General features: G+C 32.0%; 1 protein-coding gene across 1 annotated transcript in view; it reads left to right on the top strand.

Annotated features, from left to right (window-relative positions):
- Positions 1–1,303: 1,303 nt before the first annotated feature.
- Positions 1,304–27,986, top strand: part of LOC148274768 (dorsal-ventral patterning protein Sog-like) — a gene marked incomplete at its 3' end in the record, with an annotated part of 322,288 nt that continues 295,605 nt past the window's right edge. Inside the window, 2 exon segments of the mRNA XM_088236629.1 lie at positions 1,304–1,679; positions 11,838–12,465. Of these exon segments, the coding sequence (XP_088092755.1) occupies positions 12,336–12,465 (130 nt within the window).

The raw sequence follows: 27,986 nt of genomic DNA on the forward strand, positions 1-27,986 counted from the left end.
TCATGCTAAAGTTTTCAATTAAGAATTTTTATTTTTTCGAGCACAATAAGGGGAAAAAAGCATGAGCAAAAGTAGTTTAAAATTAAAATGAACGTAAAGACGTTAAGTATAATGTCAGTATTTACACAAGTGGAAATAATATTAAAATTGAAAAAACTTACTAAAAGTAATAAAAAAGTAAGAATTTAAATAAATGAGAATAAAAAACATGCTCAAACGTAAAAAAAACATTTTTAAAAATGTATTGATGTATTTTAAGGGATTAAAAAAAAAACAAAAACAAAGAAGCAACAATAAACATTAAAAAAAATAACATTTTACCGTAAGAAAAAGTTTTTTATTAGTCTTACACGTTAATTTTTTTAAAATTAAATGGTGAACTTTGTAATAGTAGAGAATTATAAAATGAACTTGTTTTTATTATTCCCCATTCGCACCTAATAGTGTATAGGGCACTGCATTGGTTCACCAACCGCAGCGTATTCTGATCATTTTTGTTACATGACGGTAAGATCCTTCGCTCAGTAGCTCAATAACAGATGTTTATTACGTCGATAAAAAGGCCATAACCAACTCAGCTGATCACAACGGAAGTGGATTAGTTTGTTGCGGTCACGTGACAATCTACTTCCATTATCCATAAGGACTGTAAGTTAGTAAGTACTCTCATTATAAAATTGCTATTAAGAAATGGATTGTGGAGGTGGGTTGCACATGGAGCGATGAGTGGATCAAGCCAAATAAGTAAATTATGTGTACTGTTTATGAAATTTGGTCGATTGGTCTATATAAATTGGTTATGTTTTTTCTGGTTAAAATCAATTGGCCTATGTAAATTGGTTATGTTTTTTCTGATTAAAATAATTCTGATTAAAACTAAAATAATTTATATTGTTTATTATATTAATGATTATTAGGTTAATTTGATTAATTACGTTTTTTATTGTTATTATTATGTTAACTTTGTTAAATAACTAATTTAAGGCATGTTTCACATTTTGTAAAATGTTTGTCTCGGCACGGGACACTCAAAGTGAGGGAACATTATTCAGTATAAAAAAAATACAGACAATGTAAAAGTATAAATACCTAAATATACATCAATCACAAAAATTATGCAGATCTTATTGGAACTTTAACTAACTTCCTCTTTGTGAATTAAATATTTTTACTGGCAATATTAGTTACCCTTGTGATATGATGTCATTAGCGTCGCGGGTTATTTTTACGCGTGTTCGTGCGTTCGGAGACTCGTCCGGTGGCCGGATATTTCGTTGTGCCGCTTTGCAAATTCTGTCGTTGCGTCAGTGAAAATGTCTTCAGACACAGACGGCCGCCACTGCGTCGGTCCGTCGTCACCAGTGCAAGATATAGTAGCGAGAGCCGAGGTGCTCTCAAACGAGTGTAATTTTATCTCTACTTAAAATTCGCGAGGTTTCAGCACTTTGCGGAGTTCGAGCGATTTTCCGTAACGTTAAAGTGGAGCGAAAATTCGCTCCGCGAAGTTCGAGCGAAATCACAGCGAAGTTCGTTCGGTGCAGTTGTGATCGTGTGTGATTTTATGGGAATTTGTGCTGGCGAAAAGTGAGAGCGAAATTTGATATTAATCAAAATTTTCGAAATAAAGTGCAGTGTATCGATTGTATCGAAGTGTCTTCCAAATTCAAATCCTCGTCTTGGTAGGAATTTCAATCACGATTAAAGTAGAATTTGAGAACTATACGTATTTTCAATTATCTGTATACGGGTGGACGAAGAATACAGTTATGTGTGTGAAATATAACCGGAATCTTGGCCCGATGTCCGATAAAAATCACGAAAAAGGTAATCGATTGCAGAAAAGTTCGCCCTGGATAGCGTTGGCGTGTTCGCCTACCATGCTTGAGGTCCTGGGTTCGATTCCTGGGAGAGTCAACGTGAAACATTTGTAAAAAAGGTGGTTTTACTCTTTAATATTTTACTGTCCCTAGATAGAACCTGATGCGTAATACTGATCACTTCACCTTCTTGTAATGTTTTAAAGTTTTTTTGTCTAATGTTGGTGAGAAGTAAGACTATAAACATAGAGATGACATAAAATAGATGACTGACTATGATGCAGATAGATTATTTTTTTAAATACTCGTATTTATTTAATTTTATTTAGGAAACCACTAATTTACTATAGTTAGATTAAAAAAAATATTGCATGGGCTCCAAACTAATATAGATAAATACGTATTATTTATCATTTCAGCGTTTACTTTGTGGAAAAACATTTTGAATTGATTTAAATGAGAGTTTATATTTACACCTGGATGACGGGTAATTCAAAATACCTGAAATTAGTTGTGTTATAATATATTAAACTCTTATGTAGTAAAAATTACAAAGTGTTTCATTTAAAATAAATAGAAAAATACGTGTGGTGTATTTCGATCATATGTTACTGCTGAACCTTTCTAGGTGTTATTATTATTATATTTGGATAATTTATAAAGCGCCATTTTTGTGAAAACTACCGGTAAGGTAATAAATCTTATGTTTCTGGTGCCAATCCAGGGAAATTAAATTTTTGCAGTGTAAATCACTTTATATATAAATCTTTCATGTTGAAGCGCTCAGGAATCGAACACAGGACCTGAAGTATGGCAGGCAAAAACTCTAACCATTACACTACTAGTCGTAGGTACTTTTTTCCACACGATTTGCGTCTGTTTAGAAATTTAATCTGAGGGTGCCACCGAGTCGCAAAAACTCTTCCAGAATTCTGGTTTTATTTCAAACACAGAACTGTTTTTTTCATACGCCTGGACGAAAACTCCGTATCGCTTAAGTATTGATTGATTCGATTTCAAGTCTTTTGCAATTTTTATATTGTAAAAAAAACAAAAAAAATAAGCCATAAAAAATAATTCAAGGAATCGCGCAAATGTGAAAAGCCGTTTTAAGAAATCAAACGGATATGCGGTCGTAGCAAAACTTGATGCATACATATTTGAACATGTTTTTTTGTCACTCTCTCGCAAACGCCTTCCCGGTATTGTGCAAATTAGACAACTGCACCTTGAACTAATTATGACTTACCAACAAAACTAAACCGATTTTTTTTGTGAAACAGTGTCAAAATAAAATTTTCTTTGTTGGAACCTTTTCCATTTTTCAAAATGATTTATCCTATTTGCATACCGTATGTCCGAAGACGGCAGATAAACTAGGCGCTTTTATGAGTGTTTGGATGATCCTAGTTCCCATAAGAAACAATTTATCAAAAAAGCAAAACTTTAGAGACACACCGATGGAAAATATCTGTTGTGGGTAAAAAATAGATCGAGTGCTATAATCCACGGAGAAAATACTGTAATACTTATGCACGAAGTAAAGTTATACCGCGATTCCTCTTAAGTTTAATTTATTAGTGAATTACTTTACTGTTATTCAAAGGCATAAATTTAAGTAAACATTTTCTTGCACGACGCTAAATGGACGCTGCAAATTGAGCGCATCGGATTTTCTATTTGTTATGTGATGAGAGTTTTACGAGAAAATGCATTTACATATGTATTTGTGTGTGTATTGTTACATGCGTGTGTGAAGAGAAGCGCATTACGTACCCAGTCATGCTAACACAAACATTAAACATACTTAGTTTTATATGCATGTACTAGTGATGAAAATTATTGAATTGTTTATTCAATGAAATTGATAACATTAAATTTAATTATTGATATATTTTTTTAACAAGTTAACAGATTATTTTGGCCTTCTGCATTTTAAATTTTCTATAGCTGCTATAGCAGCTTTTTGCTATTTGCAGCTGCTACCTGTTGTTATCTGCTATTCAATTTTTATTGTTGCCCTTTGATAATTACTATCATTTTGATGCGGATAAATGCTATTACTATTTTATTTAAATAAAAAAAACATGCAATTTCTTACGATTTCAGAAAATATTTTTTTTTGTTATGGTAAGCATTGGGAAACAAGGTGAGGGTGAGGTTTGATCCTCGGACCTCCGGATTCCAGAATACACTACCACAATACTACAATCCGTTTAGTAAGATTATGGGCGGTCTGACTTTTCTTTATACAAACGTACTGTATTTTTTCCCTGGATTATGGCATTTGATGATTTAAAAAAAAACTGTATATATCTAACATTGGCGTGTCCCTATAATTTGCTTACAAAATTTCTGAAACAAATTTTTGCACGTGTAAGTTTCATATTTATTTTTATTTTATTTTATTTTATTTATTGGGGACTTGCGGACTCCTCAAACGCTCTCCTACTCAAACGTCTGCGTACCTGCTATTAGTTGCTTAAACAAACGTTTTTTCGTAAATTTAGATTGAACTTTTTGAGGCTATTTATAATAAGGATTAGTTTTTCGTTTTATTTCATCATGTGATTGGCTAAAAGGCCTTGTCGTGCTCAAATCAAAAAACACTGCTCTGGTGCCATACTCCAGGGAGAACATACGTAAATGCGTGTTGATGAAGAAAAGTCAGACCGCGTTTTACCATGAGCACTCTAATATTATGACACAAAACTGCTCAACGAGAACTTAGTCATTCTTTAACCGCCAGTCGGGTATTGACGTGATCTTGACATTTTATTCGAAACCAAAAGAAAAAAAATGACTGTGTCGTGAAAGCGTGCAAAAACTGTCCAGATAAAAGGGAAAATACTTTTCATTGATAAGTAGGTACCTAGGTACCTACTTTTTTATGATTGGATTACAAAACTAAAAATTAATTATACTCAAATATTAAATTACTCAGGTACCTAGGTAATTGTTTATGGTTGAATTCCGAAACATAAAATAATTAATTTTACAATAAAGATTTATTAGTGCAAATGTTAAACTCTGCGCTACTTACCAACAGTGGTGCATTTTGTGTAAAAATCCGTATTTCCAAAAAGTATCAAATGTAAGTTAAAATTACTTAAGCATTACTAAAAATCCATTAAAAATAAGTTAATATGTAGAAATTAAGACATTGAAAGGAAATTAACCAATTCAGTTTGTAAACGTTCAGATACAAATTTTTTTAATATTCAAAATAACAACATATTCCAATTTTTTTGGAACATGCATTTCAGTCAAATGCAACCCTGGAAGTTCGATGTTAAACATATATTCGCTCCTCACCTTTTCTCTCATGAAATTATTATTTACAAACCTAATTCACGTAATTTAGATTATTTTGCAAAAAATCGCACGTGAATTGGTCCGGTAGTTATTAAGTCCATAAAGGACAAACATAGATGCATTCATTTTTATGTATATAGATATCAATAGTAATACAGATTAAAAATATAATAAACAAAACATAAAGAGAATAAAACCAATGATAGATGTCCACAGATACATCTCTGGCCAATACAATATTGAAGTTAAATGGTTAACTTATGTGAAAATATAGTATTCATAATCTTTCTTCAAATAATTTCAGTCGGACCCTTTGCACACCTCAAAGTCAGATTATATCAGAATATGTTCTTTAGACATATATCACTGTTGCTTTGAGATAGTGATATTTGCATGAAACATAAGTTTATGAAGTTAAATATCAGTTTTGACGATTCTTCGTGTGAGTAAATATGTTTTAGAGGTTGATCGGCTATACTTTTATTTCGAATTGAGGGGACTGCAATTTTTTTTTATGAGATTGAGGTAGTCAAATGAATAACGTGTCTTTTTATTATAGTATGCCAGTGATCGTATATATTCCAAGTTTAGAAGTTGATAAGTTTAGAACATTAATTTTGCTAAAGCTATTGGAAATGAATTATCAATTCACCGTGCTAATGCTAATTATTTATTCCACTTTAGTAAACACGTTGTCCTTAGTTGAGTGGGCTCATTGAAATTCACCTCTTCCTGACATTGTGATTACAAGATATAAATTATTATTTATGTATTCAATACATTGGTAATCTGTCATACGGTAACGATTGTGTTTGTACAATTCTAACAGATAATCAAAATTAAATTATTTGAGTTAAAGCGAATGTAAATTGTGACCATGTCACCCTTTTGTACCGAACTCGAATAGTTTCGTCGTAATCAGCGCATAAATTTTTAATTATTTTCTTTTTCAAAATGTATAAAACAATATTTACAACCCTCGCGCTGCAAATTATCTTGCTGAGAATTGATAAACTCCTCAGGAATTAACACTTTCCATTCCTCGACAAAGCACATCATTTTTCAGAAATTTCGATTCTGTTCAAGGTGTCAGACTTAAAAATAAGCTACCTCTTATAGGATCAAAGCACCAATGAATGACCGTTTAAGGTTCAGCTTGTAGTGAAAGCCACATTAAAGGTATTAATTCCATTATTTAATCGTACAAAATAAAAGAAAACAATAAAAAACACATTAATTTTAATATAATAATTTTAAAGTATTTTTACTGTTTTATTGAAATACGAGTATTACAATAATTATAATTAATATTACTCTTGAAAAAAAGTAGAATTACCAGTGAATGACCACTACTTCCCCAGTAAAAATAATTTTTAGATCTTGTTACATCATAACATTATAAAACACCCTAACACATTAGAATATGGATATATTCAAAAAATTGCATAAGAAATAGCATTAAATAAAACACTTACATCACCTTTCCTTATAAAAACACTATCAATCTCAGAAAAATAACAGGAAGACACTATTATCTTTTGACAATACACAGATCAAAACTTATAGATTTGTTTCTTCCCAAAAGATGTGTCCGCCTAACCGCTTTTGTCATAGTTTCTAATGTAAAAAGTTTTTTTACTAGACACATGTACCAATTCTTATTATTTTATTTATTTTATTTTATTTTATTTTATTCAGAAAAAATACAGTCATACAAAATAAGTATTAACAATATTTTTTTAAACATAAAAAGACCAATTAAGTTTTCATAAATTAAAAAAATATAAACATTAAATGTGACAAAAAAAAAAAAAAAAAAATAAGAATTTTAAGTGAGAAAAGAATAATTGTTGACATTTGCGTTTTCCATGTAGGTAATAAATTAAAATAAATAAAAATACCGAATGTACACTCCGAGCCATCCACGCACACACATGAACGCACATATAAAACATACACAAACATATACATTACATGCGGCACATATACATAGCATAAACCACTCAAGATGCACATTCAGCAACTATCCCAAATAATCGACCCCATGAAGAAATTTTCTGTACAAATGCAACGTGCAGTTAAAAATGTCTACATCAATACTGAGTCCGTTATAATTTCTACAGGTACGTCTAATGAATGAATTCGAGGTATAATTGTTTTTACAAGTTGGTACATAAAAAAGGGAATTTAATCTAGTATAGCGAAGAGGACAACGGAAACCAATATTTTGTAAAAGATACGGCGAATCAACTATATTATTGAGAATTTATAATATTATTTTGTGTTTTATTAACTAATGGTCATTTACTGGGGGGTGGTGCTTTGACCCTATATTAAAAATGCACCTGTCTTGTCCACTTTTAAAAAACCCCCGAAAAATCATTGTGAACCTTTAGAACTATGACACCCCAAGATAAAAAATACTAAGATAATACTCTCCAAAACTCGGATCAAACCAATTCAGACATATGCCTCCGAAATCTGGGTTATGACAAAAAATACTGAGGGAACCAATGCAGCTTTCTAAAGACGAATCCGACGAGTTGTCTAAGGCCCTGTGAGAGAAAACAACCACTGACGTCGTCGCTATAAAAGGGAGCTATATGAAATCTACGGAGCGCCTAACTCCATCAAGGTGGGGTGCTTGAGCTGGGCTGACCGTATAATTAGAATGAACGACGAAAATTCTATAAAACGCCTAACTTTATCTATGCCATAAAGACAACGAAGACCAGGAAGGCCCAAATTGCGATGGATAGACTGCATCAGTGCGGATATGCCTACGTGGAATGTGAGAAACTGGCCAGAGTGGAGGAGACTCCTGGATACAGCCAAGGCCTACCCAGGGCTGTCGAGCTTATGCCTATGATGATGCAACTATGGTCAAGTCTATACAAGAGTGTTGTTATATGTAGAAAAATGACAAAACATACAAATATTCCATTACTTCGCATAGTACTGTATGTTTGTTTACGAAAGTGAAATTATTTTCTGGGTAATAATTATTCCATATTATTATTTTTCAACGCAGGTTATTTAGAAATTGTAAAGGTACTATTAACTATTAATAAACAGACTTTATTACAATCTCTCAACTAGAAACTAAAAACAGTACTCTTTAGATAAGATACAGAATGACACAATCGTTTATTGTTTAGATGTTATAAATACGAGTTATATCTTTTCTTATCAAAAAGTTACCATTCCGAATATAGTTTCAGTAGACGAATTTATCTTTTTAATTCGAAGTAATATAATCTTTAAATATATATAAAGTCAAGTGATGCAAAAGAAAGTTTAAAATAACTAAAACGGAGTAAACAATTCAAATTTGGTAATAAAATTTATTCCTGGAAGTTCATAATAATTAATAAATATTCTTTTAATAAATGAGAGGTTTCACTTTGATTAAATTAATTATAAAAAAAACAATAAATGTAATTTTATTTTGTGTAATTCTATAGTTGAAGATACATGTAAAATTGTATATGGGAATAACTTAATTTATTTTAAAATAAATTAAGACTCCTTATTTCTGGCTGCGATACGATCCCACTTACTATTTAATGATGCTCAGACTTACACACACCTGAACACTTACTCCTACACTAATACACATAAACACACATCTACACTTACTCTCATACGAATACACATAAACACACCCTTTGGTTGTAACACAATTTAATAATATGTATGATTCTTATTTAGAAACTTTGCTGGTCTGTCTTTAAACTGTATTATTTTTAATGTTACTATATCATTGTCAACTGTTTGTTTCTTTAAAAAAAATAATAATTTCAAATTGTATGTTTTCTAGAATGTATCATTGTTGAATTCCCTTATAAAAAAAAATAAAACTGGTTTTTGGTATGGTTTTTAAGAGATTGTTTGATTTTATTTAATTTTTTTAGAAAAATAAATAATAGTGTTCTTACGACTTATCTAAATATTTTAATGTTGACGGCATTTCCTGCACATAACCGCGTTAGAAAATGGAAAACGAGCCTTGGTAAAGCGGAATTTGACCCTTAGACCTCCTGATCTGGAGTCCACGCCACTTCTCAAGAGACCATAACCTGTGTCGTGTACACTGTATATAGGCTCATAAATTTATGTATGTTTGGATGGGGGTATTTTGTAAAAGTAGTTTACACATATTGTTAGGAAATAATTTTTTAAATATTGAATATTATGATTTATGCGTTTTAAGAGTTTTTTTTTGGAAATACTATACTCGTATATCTAAAAAACACATGTTTAAAAAAAAAAATGCATCTTTATTGAATGACCTTACTATATAAAAACTTAAAAAATAAATAAGTAAAACTAAGTAACCAATTCAAAAGATACTATACATTTTACTAAGGCATTCTGTATACCACCCATTCAAATCTATGATAAACCTTCGCTTAAGTCTGTGTGACGGAGCGCTTTCAAAAAAAATATTCTAGTGTGCCTACAAACATCAACCCGTGTCGGTAAGTCGGTATACGTTATATTTTTAACCTTCGCAAATTTTAAAAATTGACTACACTGGCTCAGTATCAGGCACATAATAAACATTGTATAACTTCAAGACAATATTTTGAATAATCCCACTTCGCCTGCTTATCTGAGAGAGCTCATGCAACCTCTATCACAATTTTCGTTTTAGTAACGAGAGAAGCCTTTTATACCCATTCACAGCCCTCATTTCTTGCCTCCTCTTTCACAGTAGTAGCTGCTTGATTGTAGAATAATCTTCCCACTAATGTCGACGCCCGTTCTTTATTTGCATTTAAGTCAAGATAACGCCACCGTCTAAATATTCGAGTTTTTCCTTTCTCTTTCTTATTTCGTTCCCATCCCTCCTCCTCACCTCATAGTATTGTGTTGAGTTTTAGTTTATGTTTGATTCAAATAAATAAATTATACGATTCTGTATTATATCTACTAATAATGTCAAAAATGTTTTGAGTTTGTCTAAACCTCAGTGGACAAAGACTGGATTCAACTTCCTAGGGAGATGTTAATATCAACATATTACAAAAGAGATGAAGAAAATTTTAGAGAATGGAATGTAGAAGTTAAAGCGTCCACAGGGCTTATGACCTGTCATTGACTGGTTTGATGTTACACAGTGTGTAAAGTGGCCATTTAAACCAGCCTATGACAGGTCACAAGCTCTGTGGATGCCTAGACTTCTACATTCCCTTCTTTAAAATGTTCTTCATCTCTGTTGTAATGTGTCGATACCAAGAATGTGTCCGTGTACTTCTTATTTTCTCAAACTAGACGGTTTGGGAGGGTAGGAAGAATTGCCTCAAGGCAATATGTCCGCTCATATATGTTTATAAAGTTCACTTTGTTATATTGCAAAAAATACAAAATAAAAATTTAAAATAAATAAATTTAATAAAAAATTTTTTAGATTGAAAGTTCTTTACAGAGTGAAATATTATGGTATCTCATTTGGTTCAAAAGTTATGTTTTGAAAATCGCAAATTCAAATAATTTCGTTTCCAGGACATTTTGTTGAATATGGCTCCAGGGTTTTTCTTTTAAGGTACATTTATTACTTTTGCATTCCCCAAAATCCAGTGAAAAGAAACATTAGGGTCAAAATTGTAATGAATTTGAGAGAAGAATCTGATTGGAATCCACCAAAAACAAACGTTAATTGTTAAGGTTACAATACAAACTTTTTTCTATCCTTCAATTTTTAGTAGCATATGCATGATCGTTGAATGCAGCCCTGGTCTAAATAAACAAACTTTGTAACTCTGTGTTCGTTTTCGTGCCAGTATTTAAAAAAATATTTTACTCTATATGACATGTCTGTGTTGTAATATGTCAATGGCATACCCACCATCCAAATCATGCATTTTCTTTCCGAGCATTTGAAAAAAGAACGGACTTGTTATGAGTAGTTAACAACAGCTAACAAATGAGTGCAACAATAAACAATATCGCACGTTCAAATTAGGAAGGCTTCGCACTCTACATGTATTAGTATATAAAGCCCTTCCCCCTGCCGCCCCCCGCCCGGAGATTTATCTTTCAAACTTCGCGGACCCGCGCAGTGATCGCCCGGCTGCTTGGCGAAGTGGACGCACGGCGCTTTTCAGCTCTCGAAACAGTCTCGTACAATGCGTGAGTTTTATTCGCAAATTCGACCGATTTCGAAAATCGCTGACTCTGGAATCCGTACTCGAGTATCTGAATATTTTTGTGATGTTTAATTAAGGATATTTCAAATGAAAATTGGCGTTTTCTCGACCGGTTGGTAAGGTATTCACGCGTGATTTTCTTCGTTGCAATTTTTGCCATTCTTAAAAAGTGAGAAAATTATTTTAATTCAGATTTGTATGCGAATTTCAGGAAATTCACTACTTTCGCACAACTGTTTCAAAGAAAATATATTTTACCCAAAATTAAACAGTGATTATTCATATTGCCTAGTTAATATCACAAAATCAATCCTTTTTAGTAGATAGCCAAGAAAATATGATATGCATATATATTTTTTGTCTTTCAGGCAAATAAATAAATTGTCTAAATATATTATTTGCCATTGAATACTAATTAAAATAGTTCCCAAACAAGTACGATTGTCTGCATTAATTTTGTGTCGTAACAAATGCAATATTATTGCAACAAAAAATCTTGTTTAGTAAGTATTTAACGATGGATATGTTATTCTTTTATTTTTTATTATAAAAGGTGATCTTCAATGTCATTTGATACTTGATGTGACATCGTCCGAGAAAATTTAAATCATTATAACTATATACATTAGTAAACTGACTTCGTAATAACATTAATGCCATATTATTTTACATAATATTTAGCCAATAAAAATGTTCTGCCAATTGCACGACACGGTGTTATATATGAATGAAGTTATCAAAACTGGTAAACAAAGAAGTGACCTTGAGATTTGATCGAGAAAAGTGTTAAAATTTAACAGACCTGTAAGAGTGTAAATCGCATATAGCGTCTTATTTAAAGTGAAAGTGGCCTTTCTCACCGAGCGGAGTGACACAAGTTCGGGAGCGCAGTGACACTGGTGCGTAATTCGATTTTCAAATTCGGCCGGGGCGCGAGTGAAGTGACATCGGAGATTTTTCGAAATCGGAGCGCAGTGGCACTTGTCGGGCTCCGTGAGCGGAGTGACACGAGTGGCAAATTTGTGAGCGGAGTGACACTAGTGACTCGACGATGCGGCGGGCCTGGTGGGTGGGCCTCATCGCCCTGGCGGCTATCTTCGGCGGGAGACCAGCTCAAGGAAGGCGCCATGCCCCGAATCTCCTCGAAGACGAGGCCACCAAGAAAGTCGTCAGAGCTGCAGGTAAAAAACTATTTTGGAACTGACAATAAATGCTTTTGCTCATGTTTATTTGACATATTTTCATCTTGTTTCGCTACAGACCATCATCAGATTGATTTGTTTTATACATAATAAATGTAAAATACAGTATAGTATATCGATGCGGTTTTTTTATTATCGCTTTTAAGGCGTTACCTGTGGGTAGTCAAAATTATTATTTAAATGATTCGCATATATCTGCATGAAAAAGTACATAATCAATTATAATGCACGTCGCACTACAATAATACAATCGTTTGAATAATATTATTTTTAAAGTATTAAATTGTAATTGTACAGTAAGAAATATTCAGCTTATAACGGGAGTGTTTTTTTTATAAAATGATGAAAAGTATTTAATAAATGCATTATAACTCTCTTTACGATGTTATTTTAATTGTTATTGATACATTTTGGCAGATTTAAAAAATATTATTCTATAGTGTGTAAAAAGGCATCGTAAATTATATATTTCATGTTTAATTTCAATTGAATGCCCGACACGGTTGACGTAAAATATTTATTTAAAAATGTGCATTTACAGTAGAATATTTCATAGTCCTTGGACTGGTACTTGATGCGTTAGAATGTAATTTACATAACGTCTTTCCTTCATGTAAGAAAAATTACCAATTACACTGAGGTAGTGTACCAATGAAGCGCTCTATGCACTATTTTACAGCCTTCTAAATATGTGATATATTATTGACTTATTTTTTAATTTTATGCGCGTGAAAATATTCACAGATATATTTTGAGAAAGTACAAGAATTTAAATTATTCTATCTAAGTGAATATATATTTTTAAAAATAAATATAAAAATGTGGATGTCTTAAAAGGCATAATAATTTTTACAGAGACATACGATTTTTCAGTGTTTTAAGAATCAGGTTGTGGTCCCGTGGCTAGTGTGGCGGATTCGATCAGAGGTCCGAGGTTCGAACCCCACTCTACCGCAACTTAATTCCCATGTTCTAATAGTGAATTATTTGCAACTCGTCAAAAATGGCTCCTAAATTGAAATATTTGGGTTAATAATTAGAACGCAAAAATTTGTTTTTTTTTTTTAAATTCTCATGAATTTTAAAAATTTGATTAAAAAAAAATATAGTCTTGTTGGTTTGTACCTGTATGTGTTTTGTATTAAGATAGATATTATGTGCTGTTCTCTCAGAAGTTAAATTTTTACTGTTTTGTAATGTTGTACAATATTAAAACTGTAACAGTAATAAGTCATAAGAACTTATCGCATGAGGTAATATCATGCATGGTAAAAATAGTAAAGGTGATTGTTGAAATAAATAAAAATAGGACACTAAATGCCGAACGCTCTCAAAGTGGAACGGTAGATCTGTTATTGCCTGTCACATAGTCCGGCTTCTCCTGTATGAGTTTCCACCACCAGATCCTCACACTATAGTCAAAAAATTAGAAGGAACATACCTTTTGCAGTTAATATAAGCCTTGTACATAATAAGCAAGCCAAAAAATATGCAACTCCTTTATTAAAAAAAAAATAATAATAAATTAAAACTGTATACCCATTCGCAAATAACGGTGCGTAAATATAACGTAGGCTCCCATATGAAAAGTTGTATTGTATTTCAAATATACGAGGTGATGCATTTATCGTTGAAGGACGTTTCGTATCTAGAGTATCTTTTATCGGTGTATTTTATTGCCAACTGATATCCAACTGTTAAGATTCTGCGGATAAGACATATTTGATGAGAAAAATACATATCTTAAATCTAAAAAAATGTAAAATAACCCAAATACATCGCATATTTTGCGTCAATACTTTAACCGGGGTTCCTTTGATATACGAGTATTATTAATATTATATTCCTGATACATACCACGATATTTTGTTTATTTATTTAATCCAATATAAAATACAAATACGTAGTTTACAAAAGAAAATGTTCATACAATGGGTACATTCAATGTAATTTTATTTTTATTTATGGATGTAGCCACTCCACTGGCCCACAGACACGTTCCGGAGTGTCAGTGTATTTTTTTTTTCATACATAATTGTACATACTTTCACATCAATTGTTGTGTAAAAATTCAAAAGAAATATGAAAAAGGATTCTAAAACATCAAATAAACGAGAAAGGACTTTCAAGAAACTAAAATTATATTATGAAATATGAAACATATTCCTCAGCTTCCTGTCTTGTCTCTTTAGCAATCCATTTATGGACTCGAGCTTTGAAAATATTGTTTTTCGTTTTGTTCACCAATAGTATAGCCTATATTTTAAAAATTCGTCAGCAAGTGGAAAATACTGGAAATATAAGGAGTTTATGAAAATACACCCAGCACTCAGATCAATTGAGAAAATATTATTTTTTTGATTTTTTTCTTGCAACTGGTAGAAATCGATTCCGCGACGCCAATTTCACAGGTTGACAGCAAAATTGATTGCGCCACGGCGCCTATGTTTTAAATATACACGACTTTTAAGACTTATGTACCCCGTAGCTCCCAAAATTAAAAAGCTCATTTTTTTATATACCTGTTTTTATTTAAATATTTCCATTTTTACTACTTAACTAAGTACTTATTTTTTGGTACTACAGCTGTTGGGCTTTGGTTGGTTGTTGCTTGTTAATGGTGATGATGATAATGATTTTTAAGGCAAGTTCGAAACAGATTTCTCAGAAATTACTAATATGATCGGATGAACTTAACATTATTTGATTGTAACAGATTTTTCGTAAACTTTGTGTATTTACTAACACCAGTTTGACAGTTTTCATTAAAAATTAACGATAATATTTAAAAAAATAATAATTCCTGCACACAAAATAAAACGAAATATGTTAAGCCTTAAAGGGTTAAATACCACAAAAGTTTAACGTTAAACTGATTAAGGGCCAGTTGCATAAAAAAGTTAAGTTAAATAAAATTTACTGTAAAATAATTGTTGCCTTTTTGTTAAAATGTGCAAAATAATTTGTTTCATTTGACTTTTTCATGCGAACTCTTTAGTGCATTTTGACGAAAATGCAACAATTATTTGACCATAAACTTTATTTAACCTGACATTTTTTTATACAACTGGCCCTTAAGAATTTAGAACAATCTAGAAATTTTTAAAACGCTGACTGATTTACTGACTGGGTAATTATGGAATATTTCATTTCAAGTTTGATTTATTTTTACTATGTTTGATGGCGAAACGAAAAGTATAGCGTTTATCATTTATTTATACAAATGCATATGTATATGTCGTGTAGGTACATATATGTGCTAATAAAAACAATATTTTTTAAATGTTAAACCTGCCTACCGTCTATATATACAGTATATTGAATACGCGCCTGCGGGTAACCTGATTTTACCTTTTCAAGATATTAAGTTATAAGTTTCTTTATGATTGATTGTTTTCTCGGTTGTCTGTATTACATACGTCATTTGTAGCAAGAAATAAAACATTGGTGAAGGGAAATTATTATTTTACTTTTCCATAACGCAAATGAAAAAATACGCGGTGTTTTAGTGCCATACTGCAAAACTTCAGAGGAATATTACTTCATAGTAAACTTAATATTTTTTATTTCAAAAAACATTTTTTTTGCAATCTCAAAATGAAGTTAATCCTTCATTTCTCGACTAGAAATCCTCCTGTAAACCCCTATCCAGCCGCTTACCTGGTCAGCGTCTGGTGCGTATCGCTTCGTTGGTCAAATACGCTTTGTTTTACGACAGGCGCCGTGGTGCAATTGGTTAGACGGCCAACTGTGAAACTGGCGTTGCGGGTTCGATTCCCGCCAGTTGCAAGAAAAAAAATCCATGAAAACTTTTTTTCTCAATTGGTCTTAGTGTTGTGGTGTATTTTTCATAACCTCCTTCCATATCCCCTCTTATCCACCTACTGACAAGCCTCTAAATAGAGGCTTAGCGGGTTAATCCTAAAAACTCTCTTTTTTTGTAGGGGAGGGGTAGGGGTTGTTAAAGGGAAATGATAGATTTACGCCATTTTACAAATACATTTTTGAAATGTATAAAAATAAAGCGTTTTTGGTTTTTTGAAAGTGTTTTGCTATGGAAATTTTTTGATGATTTAAAAAAAATTCACCATGAGGAATGTTCCTTTAAAGTTTCGCGGTTTGGCCCTGAAGCACGTATATACTTTATATATCAACAGTTAAAAGTGTTAATATTTATTAAAATTTCAATTTTGTAACCTATTATATTATCTTTATTAAATATAAGAAATAAATAATAGTATAACATGTTACCCAATCAAAGTTTTTCTAAAAAAACATCAAAACATTTTCGTCACGAGAAATATGCGGTTTTTTTATATTAAGAAGGTAATTAATGCATTAATTGTTTTTTTGATTTTTTCTTGCAATCGGTGAGAATTGAACCCGCGACGCCAGTTTCACAGTTGGCCGTCTAACCAACTGCGTCACGGCGCCTGTCATATATAAATTATGATTTAATATTTTGTTGTGTAAATAGAAAAACATCGGGTTAGAATCGGGTGTGATCTCGTGGCTAGTATCGCAGACTAACATATCAGAATTCCGAGGTTCGATCCCCCCTCTACTTAATTTGATTCCAGTTTTCTAATACCTAGTTGAAATTTAAATCCCCAGGTTTGAAGTATTTGGGTAAATTATAAGATAGTCAAAGCTGAAGTACATTAAATGAAAATATTTAAAATTTATTTCAACAAAGAGGGAAAACATTTTAAATAAGGAAACATGGAAGTCTAGGCATTTACAGGGCTTACGACCTGTCATTGCCTGGTTTAAGTGGCCACTTTACACACTGTAAATGCCTAGACTTCCATATTCCCTTCTCAAAAATGTTTTCCCTCTCTGTTGAAATAAATTTTAATATGAACAACTCCCTAGGGAGGAAATCCAGCCAGTCTGCAAGCATTTGGACATAATCAAAGATTGTTAGAAATATTTTACATTAGGATGGCTTTAAAAATTATGTTCATTTGTTCAATATTTAAATAATCTTTCAATATAGCCCATTAAATTGAGTAAATTCATACTCCATCCTTTTTCCTGTCCCTTTAAAAAAAAGGATGAGACGCTGTGGTTAGTGTACCGATGCAGTGCCCTTTGCACCATTCGGTGCGGAAAGGGAACAATGAATCTATGTTCGATATTCGGTAACATTCGCCATTTGGTGCATCACTAGTAGAACCTACCAACGTGTTGATGCAGTGGCCGATTGTCGATATGTTGAGTTAGAGAAATTTCACAAAATGCGACATTTCCAGTAACTTGTGAAAGTTCAACGCTACATCAATAAATTTCATCAAATGCATACGTACATGTTTTTTTGCAAATGCCTGCAAAGCGAGATATTTTCCTTCGTATAAAAATTTCATAATGTGTTTTTTGCTTATAATTAGAAAATACAAACGTAATAATGCACTTTAAATAAGCAAAATTGATAGAACTCTGCAAGTTGCTTTAGACATCATTATTATAATATCATCAAAAATATATTGTGAAATAAATAATTGGTTAAAGTATTTTTTTAAAATTCGTTTGTTCTAATTTTATTTATTTATTTATTACAAAAGTACTTTTATTACTTAAATTAGTAGGGCATCTAGGATTACGGATCTGGGCTTGGATGGGGAGATTCAGCAAAATGTAAACTCGCGCCTTCCAGACAATAGCCAGGCTCGTTATAAATCTGGGCTTGGAGGACGAGAACTATTCACGGGTATCTTCACAGGTCGCAGTGACGTCAGGAGCTTGAATAGCACTGACTTCGACCTCTAAAAATAAGAATAAGAAGGCATCTAGAGGTGGAATTTTTTTATTTTTTTTAAAACAGTTATTCTCCCGAAAAAACGGAAACAGTTTCACAATTAAACTGTTACTTGGTATAAAAAAAACAGTGGAAATTTAAGGTGATAATGCATAGAAAAAATAGTGGAATATTTCGACGTCTATCAGCTTCGATTCGTACAGCACCCAATTTCTTTGCTTTTGAATCATTCCTAATGCTTTAAAACTTTTGACAACTGTAGTATGATCTATTTTTAATGATTTTTCAAGTTCATTTTGCATCTGACATCTGGCAATCTGGGTCTTTATCGGGTAATGCTTCTAATTCTTCTTCTTCAAACTTTACGGTGCGCCAGAGCGTTCAATATCTTATCTTCAACATCAAACGCATTATTTTTAAAGCGTCGGAATCAATCTCTCCAAAGCCTCTTCTAGAATTTTATTTGCTTCAGTGGCAGATTTTATTTTGAAAAGGTAATGCAGTAAAATTCCCCGCAAACATTATTTTTTTGACACGGAATTCGACAGGTTTAACGCTACAATAAAACACATTGTTTACACTTCAGCGGAATAATATATACTGTCATTTCAAGCCTAATGGTGGAGCTTCACGATAAAGTTGGCTGCAGTATTTCCCGATGTAAAAAGACTAAAATAACGGTACTTGGCGAGAACGTATCAAAATCCCTATGATTATTTGTAAATACAAAAATAAAAGTTGTTACATCAATTAATATCAATTTCATATCACCATTTGAACAACACGCGTACTGCAACTACTAGTAATACTACAGTTACGGCATTTCCCTGTATAGGTAGACAGAGAGGATAGACTGCCACACACGTCGACCCTGACATACATTCCTAGCTTCTTTCACATTCATACATCTTGTCATGCATGCCCTTCGGTTGTGTAGACGAGACTATATTTAAAAAAGAAAGTGAAATACTGTATTTTCTATGAGAGAAATATGCTTGTCGTAAATGGGGCGGCATTAGGACAGGGACACACGAAGAGAAGATAAAGAGGGGAATGAAGAATGAAAAAATATTCACATTTATGTCATGTATCTTGCTAACTTAGGAACATTTTGAACATTAGCACTTTCAAAACTGTGTATCTAGCTTTTTTCCAGTCCGAAGGTTCCTATGGTATAGTCGGCTAGATAGGTTGCACGACGTCTATCATGAACCCCCTAATAAATGTACAAAAATAATTTCTTATAGTGATGCTTCGATGTCCCCCCACTTTCCCATCTGAGACATTGTTTCAATTTATGAAGGTACTGGACATTAGGCAATTTTTTAATTTATTTTTTATACATTTCAAGAAACTTTTCTATTCAGTTTCCCATAGGGCTGAACTTCCTCATTGTAATAGACCTACGGAAATAAGCATTTTTAGCATGTGATATTTTAAGGTAGTACCGTGTACAGTGTCTACAAATCCTGGCTGGAACATGTACGGTTATTATTCTAAGTAATTATGTACAGTCAACTAATCCAGCTATCATTTTGTTTAGCTTTAATTGGTCCACACACTCTCTGCAAAATTTCCTACAAACCCTTGAAAAAAAAGGTGTGAGGTGTTGTGTAGAGTTCGTAACATGTTTAAAAAATAGCTGTATCTCTTAGACTGCATCTTTATCGCGAATGAAGTATAGTACCTATCTATTGTTTATTTTTTGATTAGCAATCAAGATTACGTCGCTTTTCCACTAATAATGTGAGTTGCACAATGTTACACATTTTCCGGACACACATTTATTTCCGATGAAAAAACGAATAAAAACATTTATTTAAAAAAAAAAACATTTTTAATGCATATTTTTTTAAAATTTGTTTTTATTTTTTTATTATTGTATTTTTTACTTGTTTTTCGGTCAAACTGTTAGAAATCGCTGGTGGTAATGAGTCTGCCATTTGACCGTGTATACTTTATTAACATATTACAACAGAGATGAAGAACATTTAAGAAAAGATAATATAGAAGTCTAGGCATCTACAGGGCTTATGACCTGTCAATGGCTGGTTTAAGTGGCCACTTTACACACTGTGTAACATTCACCATTCTGCCCATATTTTAACATCTATATTCCTTCAATTCTTTCATCTATTGATGTTTGTGAAGTTAAAGAGCTGAAACCTTTATTTATGCAGGTGAGATTCATCTAATTGAATTATTTCACCTACATACTAGGCAACGCCTGAAAATATTATTTTTTCAATTTCTATATTTCTTCATGGACCTCTACATGGACTTCTATATTACCTTTTCTTAAATGTTCTTCGTCTCTGTTGCAATATGTTTTTTTTTTTTTTTTTAAAAAAGAAATATTTGCGTTCTTATGATTTACCCAAATATTTAATTTTGAGGGCCATTTTCAACGAGTTGTAAATAACTCGCTATTAGAAAATGGAATCGAGTTGGGGTAGAGTAGGATTCGAACCACGGACCTTTGGTCCGTGAGTCCAAGACATTAGCCACAGGACCACAACCCGACAACCAAAACCCGATAAACAATATGTTAATATAAACAGCTCCTCAGGGAGTTGAATCCAGTCCTCGTCTACAAAAATTTGGACAAACTCAAAATATTGGTGTATAATTTAGTTTTATTTTTTGTATTTATCACATTGTATTAAATACAATGGTTAATAAAGATTTTTATGATTTTAATAAAGAAATTGGACCAGACGAGCGTTTTCAAGAGCTCTCAAGTGAAGTCCTGAATAAGGAAATCGATTAGAGAAAAGTCCACCTCGTTATTCAGTGTTTAAAGCGTTCGTCTATTATTATATTAAAAAATATATATATTTAGTCTTACAAACGTAATATATGAATGATATTAACGTATTTCTAATTATCATTAAAATATATGCCAATTGTTAATATTTCTAAACAGAATACGTAAAATAAAAAAAAAGCTACTTTAAAACCAACTTGAATACAATTACTTTTTAAGAGCTAACTTATCTGCTACACACATGTTTTTTAAACTTACGTTTAAATGAAATTTATTTTTGTTCTCTTATTTCTAATGGTATTTCTTTATAATATAAATGTACAACGTGTATGTAAATGTAACGGTGCATCAACGAGTTCTGTGTATTTGTCTTCTTACGAAATGGTAGCCTTACTTAAGGTCCTGGATTCGATTCCTGGCAAGAGTTTATATGGAATATCAATTTTAAAGGTTTTTTAAACTGCAATATTTCATTGTTCCCGGACTTGCACCTGAAGCGTAAGACTGTTTACCTCACCTTTATGTAACAGATGATCGAATTATGCTGCATTTAATGTACCAATTCAGTGCCCTATGCACTTATGGGTGTGGAAGAGGGGAAGATCATGATGATGAATGCCCTCAAAGAGTGGTCACGGAAATTTACTGATATTTGTGTTTATGTGTTATTGCGAAAAAATAACGGCAATAAATCCTATCTAGACGTCAGTGGCGAGCGGTGAATTTTTTATAGGTAATCTACAAAAAATGATAATAATTTCTACCTAAATATAAGTTCATAATATTTATGCAATATCAATATCAATGGCAATTTTTATGCAATATCAATGGCAATTTTTTTTTGTGGTTCTTTAAAATCAATTCAAGCAACAATAATTATTAACTAAGCAATATGCGTAGCTTTATTCTACTACACTTGTACAAAAGTTTATGAAGCAATATCCCAATGACATTTAGCAGATATTTCCATTATGATTGAAATGTCAACACTAAGCAGTCTGAACACTGGCCGATTCCTTTTATAATGAATAGTGGTAAAAACGGCCACTTCAGCATATGTGATACATAATATGACAACGTATCATTAAAAAAAAAATAAGCCTTCGGAAATAATGTTCGAAATACTAGATTTCAAAAAGAAAATCTTCCAACACTATTTGTTCTTCAAATAAGGGTTTTTTAGTACTAAAAAACGGTGATTGGGTTAAAGGTGTAAAATATAATGATTTTTTTTTTGTATGGAGAAAAAAGCTGAGGTAATCGTATAGTTTCTTCATTCACTGAGAACGGGCTGGGCGCTAGATGCACTTTATATATATATTTTTTGTAGGGAGATATAATCGGTGGTGGTGATTTAAAATAAATAATAATTTATTATTTTATCATACGATTTGCTCCTGCTAGGCGTTCGTATTTCCTCCTAAAAAATGTTTTTCCCGTCTGTTGCATTAAATTCTGATCATAATTACTTCCAGGGAGTGAAATTCAGCATGTCTAAGCAGAAAAATTAAAATTATGATATACTACAAATTAAAAAGGGTATGAAAAATACTTGAAAATAACAAAATAAATAACAAAAATAACAATTTTAGTTCTGTTACTTCACAAAAGTCAACAAATCGAAGAGTTGACGATATCTGGATGTTAAAACACAGACAGAATGGTGAATGTTACACAGCGTGTAAAGTGGCTACTTAAACCAGCCAATGACAGGTATTTTTGCGGACAATTATTTGAAAAAAACCCCGTAAACTTACAAATTTCATAATAAAACCTTTTCCCTCTCTGTTGTAATAAATTTACGTTTTTAAAACTCCATACGGAGTAAAATCCAGCCTGTCTAAAAACATTTAAACATACTCAAAACACTGTTGAAATAATATCTAATTGATTGCCGATTATTAATAATTGTCGATAGATAATATTTATTTTTTGAAAGGGGGTGCGGTTTGACCGTATCAAGTTATCGTATCAATCTAACGAGAACATTATGTCCTTTATATAAAAGTTCATTGAACTTGTGAGATACTGAAATAACGACTAAATATGTACTAAATTATCACTTCTAGTCCATTAAAATATTTAATAAACGTTTGTTTATGTGTGCCACCTCTGTGGCGCAGTGGTTAAGATAATATGCGGGAGGTAAGAAGTTTCGACGAACAGGTATTTAAAAATTGTCCCGCCATAAAGACAACTGCGCGGCAGACTGATTTTGTCCAACTGAAATTGACAAAATTGACGTTTCGCTGTCCCGTTTTCCGAAACTTTAAACTGAACCGATTTCGATGTTTTATTTTAGAAAGAGTAACATTTTTTGTGTCGGTACCTTTCAGATTTTCAAAATTATTTATCATATTTGTATAAAATGGTAAATGCCGATTTTCTGGCAACATGCAGCCCAATTTTTATTAGATTATTTTTATTAAATTGATGGGTATTTACATAATGGAACTACGTCTTATTGTTAAATCAAAACCTGAATATTTTTTTAAGGGGTATAAAAAAACGATGAGAAAAATCTTTAAATGAAATATAAGACATTAAATTTAAGTCAATTAAAAAAAACATCTTCAAAAATAAAGACACATTTCAGTAAGAGCAGCAATATTTTGATTTTATATACATATGCAATATAAGTAATTAAAAGTAGCTTAAAAGTATAAAAAGATGTCAATGCAACAGAGAAAAAAAAGAATAGCAAGTAATCTTTTAAATTTGAAAAAGCAATATAAGGAGAAGATTTTAAACCAAAGGTAGTTAATAAAATTTCATTAAAGCAATATTATCAGTTATTAATTATGATTCTCAATTTTAACTTTTAATTTTAACTTTTAATTTAAACTTTTAATTTTAACTTTGATTTTAATTTTAACATTTAATTTCAACTTTTAATTTATACTTATTTATATGTACATCTACTACCTGCATCTAAATATTTTTTTACAGAAATTAGATGCAGGTAGTAGATGTACACAGAAAAAAAAAGATAATATATAAGTGTACTGTAATGAAGCATAGATTTAAATGTTACCCAAACGGAAAAGGGTGTAGGTATTTTGAATATAATTCACTTGTTAAATTGTTTAGGTTCAAATATAAGTATTATATATTACGTAAGTAAACAGGATAGTCCGCCTCGCAGTGTAGTGGTCAGCGCATTTGCCTACCATGCAAGAGGTTCGATTCACGACATGGTTGACATGAAATATTTATTGAAAAAGGTGTTTTTACACTAGAATATTTCATAGTCCCTGGACTCGCACCTGAAGCGTAAGACTGATCATCTTACCTTTATGTAACAAAAATGATTAAGAAACGCTGCGATTAGTTTAATACTGCAGTGCTCTATGCATCACATGGTGCGAAAAGGGAATGATAATTAAGTAGAACATTTAAGAGAAGGTAATATAGAAGTCTAGGCATCTACAGGGCTTTTGACCTGTCAATGGCTGGTTTATATGCCATGTAGATGCCTAGACTTCTGTATTACCTTCTTTAAAATATTCTTCATATTTGTTGTAATATGTTAATATAAACAGCTCCCCAGGGAGTTGAATCCAGTCTTTGTATACAAAAATTTGAACAAACTAAAAATATTGTTGATAACTCAGGTAGGTTTGCTACTTTAAAGACTATTTGAAACTGGCTGAGAAACTATGTTTGAAAAAAGCGGTGTTTTTAATAAAAATTGTTTAGATTTTCTGCGCCACGAAGCAAGCTATTTTTTTTACATAATACTACAACGTACGACGCGACGTACGCTAAACTGGCTCAAACACAAATACTAATAGCATTATATACTAGTCTATAATCCAGTATAATATAATATCACAGAGCGATTATATAAAGTTAAAACAATGATGATGTCATCATTTGAGCTGTCAAAGTTTTTATTTTCCCGCTCTTTGCGCTGGTGCTGTATACACGGCGCGGCGCGGCGCATGCGCTCAGCCGTGGCGCTAATTTTGACATTTGATATTCGCCTTTCTCTGCATCACCAGTTATAAAGATAAGCTCTTATCGCATGTTATCAAGTCTTGGGATTTTAAGTATTTCATTACGGTCTGTTTTCGTTTGCACGTGTTTTCGTTTTGAAAATAGCAGGTATTTATGATGTGATGTTGTAATGTTGGCAGTGGAGCGTATTGGGCAGAATTAAAACAAAAGAGTACAGACAAAAGAGATATTTATATAAAAAACATTTATTATGCAGGGAAAATTACAAATGGTAGAACAGAAAAAAATATTTAGCTGTGAAACTTTTGTGTTCACGAAAAAAATTTAACACAAATTATCAGTGACACAGATAGCCATGGAAATGAGAATGCTGGGTATTTCGTTGAGAGACAGAAAAACCAATACATGGATTAGAGCGAGAACAAAGGTCACCGATGTGGTTCATAGGGCTGCCAACTAGAAATGGAGCTGGGCTGGTCATATAGCCAGAATCACAGACTCTAGATGGACCAAAAATGTCCTGGAATGGCGAGCCAGAACGGATAGAAGAAGTGTCGGCAGGCCTCAGACAAGGTGGTCTGATGACATAAGATGAGTTGTAGGAAGTGGTTGGATGCGGTTGGCTCAGGATAGGGAAATATGGAGACTAAAAGGGGACGCCTATGTTCACCATTGGACAAGAGACGGCTGATGATGATGATGATTAGGTTAACTATTGGAATATCATCAGATGACGAAGAATTTTCATTCGCATCTATGATCAATGCCTCCCAAATCCAATTTAAATCAGCATGCCTGGCTTCAGGATATTGGTTGAAAGTATTTAAAAAGGAATATCAGTTTTTAGGCCTTTGCATTTGCCAGCCTATTTACATGTTTAGATTAAACCAAGCCAAAAAAAGTAAAGTATCTCTAGATACAGTAATATATAAAGGTTTCTACGATATACGAAGAGCGGTGAATGTGTATTGAAATGGTTCTCTTATAGAATTGAGAATAGTCCAGAAGGAGCGTAGAATCATATTTGAATACATCGGACCATGTCCGAAAATCCCTCCGCTTTGCTTCACTATTACCTTGCACATTCGTGAAATCGCCGCGTAATGTTGCCAGATGGGAAAAACTATAATCTCAACACAAATAAGGTAAAAAAAGTAAGGTGAAAAAAAGCAATTTGTTAATTTCTCTAAAATTTTATTGTGCAGGTGGAAACTTTTATTGACATAACAGAGTTGATAAGTAAAGGGTAATTAAATTAAAGTAATTGAATTATCGAACTTTAAACTTACATATAAAACAAATTTTATTTTACATAAAACGGATGTTTTTATATCATCTTAAATAATATTTGATGTGTTAAAGATAATGTCGGTCAAATGTCTAGTAAGCCGTTGTTTAATTCAAGGTCCAATTTTAATTGTTCTCTCATTAGATAAGCAAAGTTGGGTAAAAAAAATTACAACCCTGGCAATATTTACAAAATGTCCGTTTTGATTTCTTTGACAATCTGACAGATGGAAAAATAATTCAGTTTTTAAGTAATGCCTTTGCTACTTACACATACATTTGATAATTACACATGAAATGTGATCCCATTCAGTTTTTTAAAGATCCCAGCAGTATTTATACACTTTTAAACGACACAACACGGCATAGTTGAATTCAAATCGGGAGTTGCGTACTGAGCGACGTCTATAAAGTAACTGATGGGTCGAAACGTAAAACTACTCTTTTAAGAGTAGTTTAGTTGCCTTCTGTTTGATGCGCGTATGTGGTTTCTGAACTATTCTTAATTTTATTGGTTCTCTTTTGTGATTGTAAGAGCTCTCTCAGATAAATAGCGAAAGTGGGATTATATAAAATATTGCGAAGAAGTGATAAAATGTTAATGTTTCTTATATGCCTGATACTGAGCCAGTTTGGTAGCGTGTGGTATTTGGTTATGTGGTCAAATTTTCGAAGAATAAAGATATATGTATGTAACTTATACAGACATTATGCAATCGTTCCAACTTATCAAGCGGTTCAGAATCAGCATTTGGGTAACATATAAATGCATAATCAAGGAGTAGAAGAAGCCCTAGTTTCAATAATAAATATGAATATCTATATAACATTATCTACGATATAATAATATCGTTTATTGAAATGAAAACACCTTTCAATCGATTTATTTATTTGGGAAAAAAACAACCGTTTTCACGGAAAATGCATAATAGAGAACCAAAATTAAGATTTAAAATCGGGTTGTAATCCAGTGGCTAGTGTCTCGGACTCACGGACCAAAGGTCCGTGGTAAGAATCCCACTCTACCCCAACTCGATTTCCATTTTCTAAAAGTGAGTTATTTTACAACTCGTTGAAAATTGGGTCATTTCCAACGATTTCAAAATTAAATATTTGGGTAAATCATAAGAACGCAAATATTTTTTTTTCTTCAAAAAAATAAATAAGAACAATCATTTTACATTTTTGACAGTGAGATAAGTTATTGATTAAGTACATTACAGAAAAATACCCAGAAATAAAATAAAATTTATTTGTATCCGGTTCATGCCAAATCGTCGCTTCAGTTCGTTTTTGTCCAACAGACCAAAACACAAATCTGCATAAATAGAGTTTTAAGGTTATTGTTGCAAAATAGGCATAAAACAAGACCACAACTTCACATAAAATTCGTTAAAAACACCTCAAACAATTTTATTTTTTTCATTTTAATTTCACAAATAAAGGCTTTCTTAAAACTCCTGTACACTTTAATTTCGTTAAAAATAGTATGTTGGACAAAAACGATCTAAAGCGGCGAAATCGAAAAGCAAATTAGATTTCTGTTATTTATTGACAATTCTTAATGGAATTCCATTGTTACATATTAACTAATAACACATATTAACTAATTCATTAATTAATATAATTACATGAAATGACAAATGTTTATTTTTCTAGAACAATCTACCTTTATATATTTAGTTAATCTTTTAACTGTAAATTACCAAAAAAGAGACTAGCTCATGT

The sequence above is a fragment of the Micrasema longulum genome, unplaced genomic scaffold (assembly GCF_059751315.1).
Source record: "Micrasema longulum isolate JH-2025_06_02 unplaced genomic scaffold, ASM5975131v1 h1tg001586l, whole genome shotgun sequence".
Taxonomy (NCBI): domain Eukaryota; kingdom Metazoa; phylum Arthropoda; class Insecta; order Trichoptera; family Brachycentridae; genus Micrasema; species Micrasema longulum.